This window comes from Pelecanus crispus, chromosome 8, assembly GCF_030463565.1.
Source record: "Pelecanus crispus isolate bPelCri1 chromosome 8, bPelCri1.pri, whole genome shotgun sequence".
Taxonomy (NCBI): domain Eukaryota; kingdom Metazoa; phylum Chordata; class Aves; order Pelecaniformes; family Pelecanidae; genus Pelecanus; species Pelecanus crispus.
Window position 1 is genome coordinate 48,899,342 of NC_134650.1, and position 13,326 is coordinate 48,912,667.

General features: G+C 50.2%; 1 protein-coding gene across 2 annotated transcripts; it reads left to right on the plus strand.

Moving 5' to 3' along the window:
• Positions 1–86: 86 nt before the first annotated feature.
• On the plus strand, positions 87–13,204 carry ZNF821 (zinc finger protein 821). Of its 2 annotated transcripts, XM_075715459.1 has the most exons (7): positions 87–131; positions 1,650–1,741; positions 9,220–9,345; positions 9,888–10,030; positions 10,611–10,715; positions 11,640–11,806; positions 12,522–13,204. In XM_075715459.1, exons 2-7 carry the CDS (start codon positions 1,702–1,704, stop codon positions 13,174–13,176), a joined length of 1,236 nt encoding a protein of 411 aa, XP_075571574.1. In that variant the 5' UTR covers positions 87–131; positions 1,650–1,701; the 3' UTR covers positions 13,177–13,204. The 2 variants fall into 2 exon arrangements, with proteins under 2 accessions (XP_075571574.1, XP_075571573.1); XM_075715458.1 differs by lacking the exons at positions 87–131; positions 1,650–1,741 and having other exon boundaries at positions 9,127–9,345.
• The last annotated feature ends 122 nt before the right edge of the window (positions 13,205–13,326 follow it).

Consider the following 13,326-nt stretch of genomic DNA (forward strand, 5'->3'; position numbering starts at 1 on the left):
CCGCGGAGGGGCCCGGGGCTCGGCGCCGCTTCCCCGGGCCGCCCGCCGGGTACGCGAGACCCGCAGCCGGCACGGATGAACTCCTTCGGGCGGCCAGCAGCTGCTGGCTGGGACGGATCCATGAAAAACAGGTGAGATGCTTCAGATAATGAAAAACTGGCAGCTGCGGCCTGCGGGCGAGGTCTGTGACAGCCAGCCGGGCGCTGCCGCTGCCGGGCCGGGGGCTTCCCGTGGCGGGGCCGGGGGCTTCCCGGGGCCGTGCCTGTGCCCGCGCCCGTGCCCGCGCCCGTGCCCGTGCCCGCGCCGCGCGCTCTGGCGGCGCCGCCATCTTGCCCGTCTGTCTGTCCGGCGGCCCTTTGTCTGTCTGCGGCTCCCCGGCGCCTGCAGCGGGACCGGGTAAGGCGGGCCGGGCCGCGGGCCGGGGCCGGCCGCCTGCGAGGGGCGGGCCGGATCCCGCCGGCCGCCTGCGGGGGCGGCAGCGTCGGTCCCTTGCTGCGAGGGGCCGGGCCGGTCTGTCTGTCTGTCCGGGCTGTCGGGTTGGGTTCCTCGGTCGTCCGTCGGCGCCCTCGGGGGCCCGGACTGGGTTCCTCCGTCCGTCCCTCTGCCAGGGGAACGGGGTCCGTTTGTCTGTGTGTCTGTCCGCTTGCGGGCTGGATCCCTCCTGCCGCCTCCCGTGTGCTGGGACTGCCGGCTGGATCCCTCTGAGCAGGCTGGCGGGATCCCCGCGTCCATCTGTCTGGCGGTAAATGGGTTCAGCTCCTCCTTTTGTCTGTCTGTCTGAGGGGGCTGTTGGGATCGATTCCTTCCTCTGTCAGTCTGAGGAAGAGGAGTCGATGTTTCCACCCCTGTAAAGTTTGCGGGGGTCGGTGTGTCCCCACCTGTGAGGGACAAGGGCGGTGCGTCGCTCCCCATGTGCGGTGGGGCATGGGTGGTCCCCACCATGTGAGGGCACGCGGTGTGTCCCCACCCGCCTGTCCCTGTCCCTGCCTGCCCAGGGAGGTCCTGGCAGCAGGGAGGGCACAGCAGCCCCGCTGTTTCCCTCTCCCTGTGCCTGTCTGCGAGAGCGGTGAGGTCAGTCCCTTTGAGGGGTGTCTGTCCGGGCCGAGACCTGTCCCCAGGCTGGCCACACTGTCCCGTCAGCTGCTGCTGCCATGTCTGGAGCTGTGACCGTAGGGCAGCTGGTTCCCTTGTCTGCCTGGGCTGGGTTATCCGGTGCCCGATGCCAGCCGTCTGGGCGTCGTGCAGCCTTGTGTCCCCTTGGTCTCTCTCTGGGTAGGAGGCCATAGGTAGGGCAGGGTCTGCAGGTTTGATCAGGCTCTTGCCCTCTCGGCCATGGGAATGGACAGGAGGGAGAAGGGTGCTTGGACTGAGATTGCAGTCACTCTTGAAGTGGGGCACTCCTAGCTTTTTGTATGATGGGGACAGGATTGTTTATAACTTTGCTTGAGAACTGGGTGGGACTGCCCATACACAGTGGTTTGTGAAATGCCTGTGGATCATGTTGGATGCTGGCACTGAAAATGGCTGTGGGGATGCAGAGTGAGCCCTGCAGGCAGAAGGGTGGGGAATGACCCTGAGACAGTCAGCTGTGTTTGGCCAGAGGCTCAGGAGGTTCCAGTGGTGCGTGTGACAGGCTCTTCTCTTCTCAGGTGAGCCCTCTGCTGAGGGAACGAACGCTCTGTGCTCCCAGGTCAGGGAAACATGTCCCGTCGGAAACAGACCACTCCTAACAAAGTTCACTGTGAGTATCATGCTACACAGCATTGTGGGATCCTTGCCCTAGCTGGATTGTTGTGGAGTGAGACGGGGAGGAGGAGGAGGGGAATGATGAAAAGGTACAGTTTGTGGGGGAATGGTGGTTACTCACATTTCATCTTAGGGACTGTAAGAAGAGAAACTGAGCTCTGTGCATCAGGGGAGCTGGCTGTGTCCTGGCATGGCAGGACAGGGATAGGCTTGAACAAACAACTAATGCTGTAAAGGTAGGTGTGTATGTGCAGAGCCTGTAGCTATGCTTTGCATTCACACTGTCACAAGTGCAAGTTAGTATACTACGAAATGTGACTTAGGGGCTGTGGCCTGTCTTGGGTAGCAAAGGAAGTTCTAGGCAAGGTAGTTTGAGTGTGTGGTTGAAAGGCAGGAAGTCCTGAGTTCTGATATTTGCCCTACCACAGACTCAACTGGCTGGCCTTGGACATGTTACTTAAGCTCACTGTACCTCAGTTTCCTACCAGATAATGTAAGTAAAGCCATTTGCTCTTTCCTTGCAGGGAATGGGCAGTGGCTAAGTAATTTACTGGACAGATAAATGCTATCTGTCAGATCGTTTTTGAGCTGAGCTGACAGGACACATCTCTGTTTCTCCAGCATTGTCAAGACCCTGGCATTTGTTTGATAATGAAAGAGCTGAAGATGCTGTACATCAGCACTTCTTGTGGGCAGCCTATAGCAAGATGTTAGCGGAGCTGGAAGACACGTATGGATGTTTGGCTGCAAAGGGGAAACTGCACATCTGTGGCTTTTGTTTGGTTGCAGCAGAGGGAAGGTGGGGGGACTGAAGCTATGCCCTTGTACATACCCAGCTTTGTGGCTGGAGATACGTTTGGAACTTGGGCTAGAACGAGGAAAACAAATTTCCACTTCTGTAGATATGTGAAAGCAAGGTTGATGAGAGGGCCCTAGGTATTGCTAAGCTGTAGTAGCTGTCAGGAGTATGGGACACAGAGCTGAATGCTGCAGCCCTAACACTGCCTCACTTTGCTGATGCTGCTGGCTTGCATGTCTCTGTGTTTCTCTGTGCTGCCTTTTTGTACAGGTATGGCAACAGGAATCTATGCATGCTGTTCTCTGTACTAGGGAAAAATACATTGTGATATAGCCTAACACTTTGCATGCTCAGTGAGTGTACCAGGGAGAATTTCCTGTGTCTGGGACTTGAAAACCCCATTGGCTGCTAGAGCTAGGCATGGGAGAGCTGACAAAGCTTTCCTTGGTGGCCAGCATAAGAATCATGAGTTGTGGCTTTTGGCATCTGCACTGACCTGTGCTCTCCAATTCCTGCTTCTGGGCGCTGGGTTCAACAGTGGGCAGAGTATAGCTTTGATTTGCCTGATAGTACATTAATGACTTCAGAATTGTCTGCCTTAGAGAAATTTGGTATGTCCTGTGTTTTGTCCTATGATGCCAGTAACACATCCTGTGTCCACACACTTTTGCTTCTGAGAGTGCCCAGATATTACTGCTGCCGTTTAGATCAGACTTATATAAGGCATGCACTTACACTATCTCCCCTGGTGTAGAGTCATGGTCTCTCATGTATGGAAACCAAGGGGTACAACAGCTCTAATGGTGCAGGTAGAGTTTCCATGGTGTTTAGGTGGGCTCTTTTCTGCACTTTACTACGTAAGGGTTATGTTCTTCAGAAGCTTGTACTATTACATACAAAACTATACATATTATGGAGTTCAGTTGTGCACTATTTTCACAGTGAACATTGCTTTTTTTATCTGCAATACAAGTGATTGTATGTCCAGTTTTGGTCTCAGGGGAAGCTATCTGACAAACATGCTACCAGCAGGGCATGAGGTTGAGGTTATGGCATCTGGTATGCCACAGAGAGGAATTCTGGGACCTGTTCACTTCCTTTACATGCGGTACATTGCTACAGAGCAACTATTCAACAGGAGCCATCAGGAGCAGCAAGTAGGACCACAAGAAAATAAAGGGACTGAAAGATACAAGAAACATGTCAATGGTGATGTCTCCTCCTTGGGATGGAAAATCTTGTCTCTCTTATGATGAACACCACCAAATCGTTGGGACTTCTCTGTCTACCTAGCCTGCTGTGTATCTGGAGGGCCCAGAAATGCCATGCAGTGCACTGACGAGGATAATCGGAGAGAGCATCAGCTCCAAGAACTGGGTGAGCCAGCAGAATGAGGAGTCAGGCTGAGACATAGCAGACACGTTACTGAGACTTCTTCACAGGGACTGAAGTGGTTGGGAGGAGAGGAATAAAAGGGACAGCAGGTATGCAGCTTTTTACGCAGTTGTCTGCAGCTGGGGTCTGATTTGGCAGGCTGCGGGGCTGGGGAAGTGCTTTTTGGATTTGCATAAATACCACTGTGAATATCTAACTGGACAGATTTGTGGGAGGACAGTGCCTACTTCTTCCTTGCATGGCCACTCCATGTTATCTTCCTTCTTGGATTCACTAGGGCAAGCAACAGCTGCAGATCTCCTCTCCCTGGCTTGCTTGGTGCCACCTCTTTCCAGGGTTATTTTCCAGGCTTGGCATGGCCCTCATTTAACCTTGCTCTCGCAACAGTATGGTTTGCTGTCCTCACTTAGCACATAATCACTTTGTTTGGCATGCAGAGTGACCGGCTGGGAAGTTGTATGGTTACAAGTCAGAACAGTTTTAAATGGAAGTTGATGTGTAAGGAAATTCAAAATAATACAGAAACAATTATAAAAATTACTGTTACCACAAAAGTCTCATTGTACATGATGGCCAGTCCTTCTACAGTTCTAATTGTAGTCATTTTCCCTTTGGCAGGGCTGCAGCACATAATTGGCTCTTAATAATTTGTTTTGCCACATGGCACATGAAAAACACACCTGACAAAGTGGTAACAAATGAAACTGTAATACTGGAAGATACCTATTGCATTGCCCATTCCACACTGGATTGAAAAATACAATGCAGTTACATTGTTCCTGTGGAGGTATCTTAATTGGTTCAATTTGGTCTTTATTTTCTCCCAGACTCTAAAGTGTAAAAGTATAAAATCTCTCTAAGCAATTCATCTGATCTTGCATTCAAACCCATCCATTGCTGCACTGTCACTCCAGCAGTTATGGACTACTCGCTGTTCTTGTGCTTGCCAAAAAATTCCTGCAGGTGTTAGCATGCACTTTTATTTTCTCTCCCTGCTGTCCCATGAACTGCTTTTCTTTCTATTGCTTGTACCCTTTGCAAGTGATGCTTATTTTAGAACTCTTGAGAACAGCTTTTGTTAGTCAAATTAATTCCTACTTCCTAGCTCTATTTATCATGGTCCCAATATCCCATTAATCCTCTATTTCCTTCCCTCTCCATCTGACAAATGCACAGTCTGTGCTCTCAGCGTTCTTTGAATTCTGCTCTCTATAATATTCCCAGTTTGAAGAGAAAGTATCTTGCAAGAAATAGCACCCAGCATTCAAAACCGAGCAGAAATGTTACTTGCATCAAAATCCTTGGTTCTTAAAGGGCTCTGTGGGCTGCCATTGTTAACTCTTTCAATTGTGTTGTTTTTCATTTCAGTAACCACTACAGCAGTGTGGACAACCCAGAATAGCGATGGGGCAGGTGGACTAGATCCACAGTGGTGGAAAGACTTGCAAATTTCAGGTCCAGGAAAGGAACACAGAGAAGACCTACATGAACAGGGACTTTAAATTGATGTACAAGGAGGGAATAAAGTGGCTCATCTCTGAGAGACCTTTCTGTTTAGGAAGGAAGACAGGGGAATGATGCAGTTTCTTTTGATTTTGTTTTGTGGATTTTGGGGTGGGGGTTGTTTGTTTGTGTGTTTGTTTTCCAGAACACCTGAGAGTTATCCTGCATTCATACAGTTCAAGGAGGGAAGGGCTCAGGAAAAAAAAAAATCCTTTCTGGCTACCAAGTTGATACACCACCAGATCCTAGCAGTCATAACTGCCCCTGTTGCACAGTACCACAGGGCTGCCCCCTACCTCCACAGCTGCTCACCTGGCATCCCACTCATTTACAGGATTATGGAGAGGAGAACTGGAATGCAAAGCAGAGGCATCTGTATGATCTTTCACTGTCCTACGTCTCTAGCTGTTTGTAAACACAGTGACTTGTTTTGGTGTTGTGGTCAGCCTGCAGCCCTTTTTGTATTTAATAAAGAAACTTCTGGAGAAGAGTCTGTGAGTTCAATATTGAGCATAACTTCCTTTACTGACAGCAGCGATTCTAAAGCTGTTGCCTGTCTTCCTTTCCAAATGAATGTAACTGCATTCGTGGTGGGGTGGAGGTGGGGGTGTAAGTGTCTGTATGTGAGTATGTGTGTGCAGAAACAATAAAAGTATAACCCTGTACCTATCAAACATTAAAGCCCTAAAGCTTCATCAAAGTAGGACTTAGGCCATCAGCAGATGAACAGGACACTCTTCCCTAAGTTCTTTTGGAGACAATATTAGTTTAATACATAAGAAGTTCTGCACAAGCTAAAGATAGCATTTTTAAAAGTTTGTTTTTCCCAATTCTGTGATGCCTTTTAAATAGAGGCTAGTGGAGAATGCACAAGATGTTGTCTGCTAACAGCACTGGTTTGGTTAACAGTTTGCATTTCTGGCTGTAAGCTGATAGTTCTCTGCACTGCGCTGAATCAACGCTAACTTGGTTCTGGGTACGTTGTACAGAAAGGCCACTGGCAGACACGATCGCTCTCTTAGTTGTTGTGATTGATGCTAGTGTTAGTGATAGGAGGAGTTTCCTCCTCAGTCACCTTATGTAAAGATAACGGCTTTTAAAATCCTGCAGATTGTCTGTATATCTGAGCAGGAACCTACCTGCCATTAGACTCCGAGCTGCTGCTCAGTGGAAACATAAGCCATCTGGAAGGGGAAAGAAAACAAGCACATAACTGCTTCCACTAGCAGTTGCAGTGGTGTGTGGGAATCCTGTAACTGTCACAGGTAGCACATCTCCCACCATAGTTTTACATCTGTCCTGTGTTCTGCAGGTTTCCTCATTTCACCATACTTTCTCTTTGTCTTGCAATGCTTTTTTGGTCTCTGGTCTTTTATCCTGGTGGTTTGTGGATATCTGCTTCTTGGAGAGGCACTGTAAATCTGTAGTGTCTGCTGTTCATACAGTCTGTATCTCGGTCCCATCAATGTGAGGTTGTAGTCCAGACATAAAAGCAGCACTCCAGGTTATGAAAATCATCCAGTGCTGGAATGGCTTCTGATGGGGGTACATATGTCACAGCTATCATGATGGTACCTGCTGCTTTCAGTGACAAATAGATTTAGAGTGCTCCTCAGCACCTCTCTTCAGCTTACATGGGTTGTGTTCTCAAGTCTTTTCTACAGAAACCTTTCTCACATTTCTGAAACAGAATGATAAATACCTTCAAATGTTTTTGGAAACCTCCATGGGGATGTTGGGAACTAAAACTCTTCTCCCACACTCTCCATGAAACTTCTGAAGGTCTTTGAAATCTTCCATAAATTACTGCTTTTTAAAGCACTGCCACAAATTGAGAGGTAAGCACCAGAAAGGCAGTGTGAGTATGAATATGGGGCAAAGCTGGCTGAAACAGTTCAGCATGTGGGAATGTACCTGTCCTTCTAACGGGACTGGTGCTCTCTCAATGGGTCAAGAATTTAATTCCCTGGTTATACTGATGCCAGTTGTGGCCCTATACTAAAAGGTACAATTTTGTTCCAAAAGCTTTCATGTGAAAAATGCACTCTGTCTTCCATAGCATTTTTGCATTTATGCTTTGCATGGTTCTTGAGAACTTACAAATCAGTTAATAAATTTAACCCAAAAGCTAGCCTGCTGGAAACTTCAGCACCTTGACCCAGGTGCTCCCAGCTCATCCACTGAGAGGCAAATCACAACTACACCTGGAACAAAGCCATTTGTTTGATTTAATGTGAAAACTAATGGTTGCCTTTTCTTGTTACTCTTTGAAACCAAAAGTTCTCTTTAGCAGGGATTGTTGTAAGAAGTTTTCTTTAAGAGAAGCACAAATAATTGCCCTCTTTCAATGTGTTTGCCATCTCCTATTGAGTCAAGGTACTAGTGATTGGTGTCTTCCAACAAAACAGACTGTAAGCTATCCTAAACGAGCACCTCAGCTTTCTGGGTTCATTCCCTTAGTTTTCTGGTTTGAGCATATGAAGTGTCACTGAGATTTATTTTAGCCAGAGCCACTCTGGGGCAAGGCAAGGTAGTGAAGCGAGTTTTCCATCATGTAAGCAGGAGAACACCAGCTCTGAGCACAAACACCTTCTTGATAGGCAGCTTGTCCTCAGTCTTCCCAGGACGGAAGGTGGTGACAGAGCATGCCAAGGACAAACCCTGATTTTAGTATCATTGTGGAGAGCAGATGAGGTGCCAGGCACTCAGGGAGATACTATTTTTGTGCAAGTTGCCTGTTACAGCAGGGAATAGGACTTAACGATTTAGAAGAACCACATAGCACTACACCTGATTTGGGATACCATCATAGTCCCCAAGCGGCTTCCCCTCTGCCTAGAGCTATGCTATAGCTCTGTTGACAGATATATGGCATCTCACTTTTTTTTTTTTTTTGTGGCTGGAGTGGCATATAAAGAGTATGCAGAGAGCAGCCTGATGCTGGATATTTCCACTAGTGAGACTGTTCTAGACACAGGGACTGGACTCACATCAGCAGGTACAAGAGGCTGGTGTTGCAGGGTAGGCAAGCAGAGAGGTTACTTAAATGCTTTCTGAGAGGTGACTTCAGAGGTTCTGCACAGTGCAGGTGAGCAGCCCCACACCTCTTTGTTTTTGGCAAGCCTTGGTGGTGAAAGAAGCAGGACCAGCAGGTCAAGGGAGGTGATTCTCACCCTCTATCCCGCTCCCATGAGGCCCCACCTGGACTACTGCATTCAGCTCTGGGGCCCCCAACATAAGAAGGACATGAACCTGTTGGAGTGAGTCCAGAGGAGGCCACAAAGATCAGAGGGCTGGAGCAAGCACCTCTCCTATGAGGACAGGCTGAGGGAGTTGGGGTTGTTCAGGCTGGAGAAGAGAAGGCTCTGGGGAGACCTTACAGCAACCTTCCAGTACCTGAAGGGGGCCCACAAGAAAGCTGGAGAGGGACTTTTTACAATGGCACGTAGCAACAGGACAAGGGGTAATGGCTTTAAACTGAAAGAAGGTAGATTTAGATTAGGTATAAGGAAGAAATTCTTCACTATGAGGGTGGTGAGGCACTGGAACAGGTTGCGCAGAGAAGTTGTGGATACCCCATCCCTGGAAGCATTCAAGGCCAGGTTGGATGGGGCTTTGAGCAACCTGGTCTAGTGGAAGGCATCCCTGCCCAAGGCAGGGGGGTTGGACTGGATGATCTTTAAGGTCCCTTCCAACCCAAACCATTCTGTGATTCTATGATTCTATGAAAGCAATGGAACAGCACCAGTCTGACTCTTTGTCCTTGTGGCTGCCAGGGGAGCAAGTCTTTGCAGGGCTGGAGGAGCAAGCCCGCCAAGCCATGATGAAAAACAACTTTCCTGGAGCTCTTGGGGACCAAAGGCCAGCCATTCATCCACTGCAAGACCCCGACTCCAGCAGCAGTGAGTTCTGCCCCTTCCAATAATGGCAAGGTAGTGGGCTAGGGAGACTCTGACAAGGGGTGACAGACAAGAGGTTCTGCACAGCTTGTGGGGATCCTCTCAGGACCATCTTACACATCTCCTCCTCTGGGTTAGCCCTTGGCTCCTGTGCAGGACTTAGTGTCAGCAAACAGCAAGAGCAGGGCTGCTCCCTAAGGGAAAACAAGCCCAGAGCTAAGGGCCACCACAACACAGATTGGGCAATGACCTCACCACCCAAGTGAGTGGGGTCCAATGCAGTCCCAACTTACCAGAGCAGGGTGGTAACAGCAGCAGCAGGTCCAGCTGATGGTCCAGTGATTGTCAAACAAGGTAGAGTAACAGTCCAGACCCAGGGACTCTACAGAACACTTCAGGGACTGAGGTGACCCAGCCTGAATTTAAATGGAGCCCCTGGTTGGAGGGTGTGGGTGGAGGCTCCAGGTGATGCTGGTCAGGACAATTAAGGCCTATGCATGCCCTCAGGGTCCTGACACTTGGAATAACTGCTCTTTGTGTTCCAGGTGGCAGTGATGATGAGGAAACCACCCAGGATGAAGTTTCATCCCATACATCTGAGGAGGATGGCTCAATGGTGAAAGTGAAGAAGGAATTAGGGAATGCAGAACAACCTGTGGCTGGAACCCCACTGATGAGAGAAAATCAGGCAAGTGTGTACTAGCTCTGCACTCCCCTTAACTTCCCAGGGAGAGAGAAGGGTACTGTCTAAACACCTCCTCTCCCTGCTGTGGTTTCTTATCTTTTTCTCCCTCCTACCTTCTCCAAACATCATCTCCTGGCAGGAAGAAAAGGTATGAAGAGCTCTTGGGCTGCCAGGAACAGGAGATAGCAGGCACAAACTGCCATTCTCATGGCTGGCCAAAGTGATTGTGCAGAGTGTGCCCCCTTCATTCAGTTCTGGTGCCTTTCTCTGACTGACTTCCCCTTCCCTTCTGCTACAGAGCGGGCCTTGCCTACCAGAGCCACTGCGCTGGCAAGAACCCGGGTGTGAGTGGAGGCCCTGAGGCCTCTGCCTGTTCTCCCCAAGGCAGCAGGAGTTTTGCTCAGAGGATACATAAAGGAAGTTTTGGACTGCAAGAACACAAACCAGCCCCAGAGGGACTGGGCATGCAGTACTTGATCTAGTCAAGGCCTATGTGCAGTGTTGACTGATACTAAGGGAGGGCGGGGTGGCTGGGGGCAGGGGATCTGTGTGCCTTACACAATGTGGCTTTTCCTCCCTGTAGGTGCCTGAGAATTTGAATGCTGACCCTGTGCTGGGATTGTCACAGTGCCCACTCTGCCAGCTGGAGTGTGGAAGCAGAGAGCAGCTCATTGCTCACGTATACCAGGTAGGGGATGGTTCCAAACTGTGGGATACCTCTGGTCTTAAGCCCCTCAAGCCTCCTTAAGTCCCAAATCCAGAAACAACCCAAAGCACAGGGTGGCTTTGTTCTGGTCTTTGCAGTCACAGAACTGAGCTTCTAGCTAGGATGTGATTGAAGTTTACAGCAGTAAACTGTGTCCAGAGGGTGTCCCGGGGGAAGAATCAGCAAGGCACTGGTCTGCAGATCTGGAAAACACAACTCTATCCCAAGGCAGTCTCTGCAAGCAGTTGTAGGCTAAGACCAGGCAGTTCCTTCAGAGTGAACATGGAAGCAATTTTTACGTCATTCAGTGAGATAAGAAACCCTCCTCCTAACCACTCAGTTCTTTATTTTGTACCTTCATCACAGTTCCTATCCATGAAAACATCTGTTCTTCCTCTGAAATGATTCCAGTATTGCAGGAAATCTGTGCTGGAATCTTACAGGTTTTGCTGTCAGTATTCTCTTCATAGCACATCAAAGTCTGTAAAAGAAGGAATGAAGCAGAACTGAACTGGCCACTTACCTGCACCAGCTGACTGTCTCCATCTAAGCGCTTCCTCACCAGCATCCTGCTTACTATTAGTCCAGTCATGCTGTGTCCAGCAGCAGCAGCTCCTGAGGTGCATTTCTGAAAACAAGGGTCAGGTCTTACAGTCCCGGTGTTTTGGCCTTAATTGTTTCTCTTGCACTGGAGTGGAGCTGTAGAAGGGTTTCCTCCTTGCTGTTTTACCTGTGACACCCAGATGTCTTGAGCTTGCTCTAGGAGCTGTCAGACGGAGGTTTAGTAGTAAAGTGTTCCCATTCCAAGAGGCTGAACTGAATTGTTTGCCGTATCTGTTGAGCATGCCTCAGACTGGGCAGGGAGCTGAGCAATTTGTAACTAACAACCTAGTGGTTGTTTTGCAGCACACTGCAGCTGTGGTGAGCGCCAAGAGCTACATGTGTCCTGTATGTGGCAGAGCCCTCAGCTCACCAGGATCCCTTGGGCGACATCTCCTGATCCACTCAGAGGACCAGCTGTCAAACTGTGCAGTGTGTGGAGCACGCTTCACCAGCCATGCCACATTCAACAGGTCAGGGTCGCCCTGGCTGGTGAGTGGGCTAGGGTACCCACATTAAAGATTAGGTGGGTTGCCTTAAATGACACAGAAACCATGGCTCTGGACCCACTAAAGCCTGCAGGAGAGCTGTGGACACCCCCAGTGAGCGAGATTCCCTCAATCCCTTCCTGCCTTCAGCTCTGCATCACCTCCATGGGCTGTGCTGCTAAAAGGGTGTTCCTTAGCTCTGTGAAGAACTAGAACTGTGCAGAAAGCACTGGGGTCTCCAGTCACTGGAGAACAATCAGCTGCCTCCCTTGCCCAGCAATCCATCAGAGTAGGTCTGTACTGCCCAGATGGGTTCATCATTTCCAGAGCAGGACTACAGGCAGAAACCAAAATGTTCCTTGTTTGTGTCCTGCCTAGTGGAAGACTGCCCACTGACTAGTGGAATAGGGCTGAAAGGAGAAATCCAGAGATGATGGGGAGGAGCTGTTTGCTGGCTAATTCCTGCTCTTGCGCTCTTCCAACCCAGATACTGCTCTGGGCTAACCCACTTCCTACCCCCGGATATGATGTTGCTTCAATTTAGGTATTCAGACAGGTCTGTGGGCAGGAACGGTTTAGCAGAGGCCTCTGTCATGGGCTGTAGTAAGGGCACTGTTCACTGCAGCCCCCTGGGCAGCCTGAGATGGGGACTCTTCCATCAGCACCAAGTCTCTGACTCACTGCTCTTTCTGCTTTCCAGTGAGAAGCTGCCAGACGTGCTCAGTGCAGATCGCCTGCCGGCACCGCAGAGCGAGGGCCCCTCCAGTGTTGAGGGCAGAGACATTGCCTTTCACACCCCTGTGTATCCTGCAGGCATCCTCCTAGTGTGCAACAACTGTGCAGCTTACCGTAAGCTGCTGGAGGCGCAGACACCTGGCATGCGAAAATGGGCACTTCGTCGGCAGAACGAGCCCTTGGAAGTGCGGCTGCAGCGTCTGGAGCGGGAGCGCACGGCCAAGAAGAGCCGGCGGGACAATGAGACACCCGAAGAACGGGAAGTGAGGCGTATGCGGGATAGAGAAGCTAAGCGCCTGCAGCGCATGCAAGAGACAGATGAACAGCGGGCACGGCGGCTGCAGAGAGACCGGGAAGCCATGCGACTGAAACGTGCAAACGAGACCCCAGAGAAACGACAGGCCCGGCTCATCCGGGAGCGCGAGGCCAAGAGGCTCAAGCGGCGCTTGGAGAAAATGGACATGATGCTCCGGGCACAGTTTGGCCAGGACCCCTCTGCCATGGCCGCTTTGGCAGCTGAAATGAACTTTTTCCAGCTGCCAGTGAGCAATGTGGAGCTGGAGAGCCAGCTGCTGGGCAAAATGACCTTTGAGGAGCAGAGCAACAGCACGCTGCATTAAGCTACAGCCAAGGACTGTGCCACCTCTGCTGCACCTGCCACAGGTGCACTAGCAGGCTTCGACACTCAAGAGGCTGCTGTGGGTCCCTGGCTGACTCTCCCTAACAGGTGGTTCTGGTTTTCTCCTGAACATAGGAGGAGAACAGAGCTG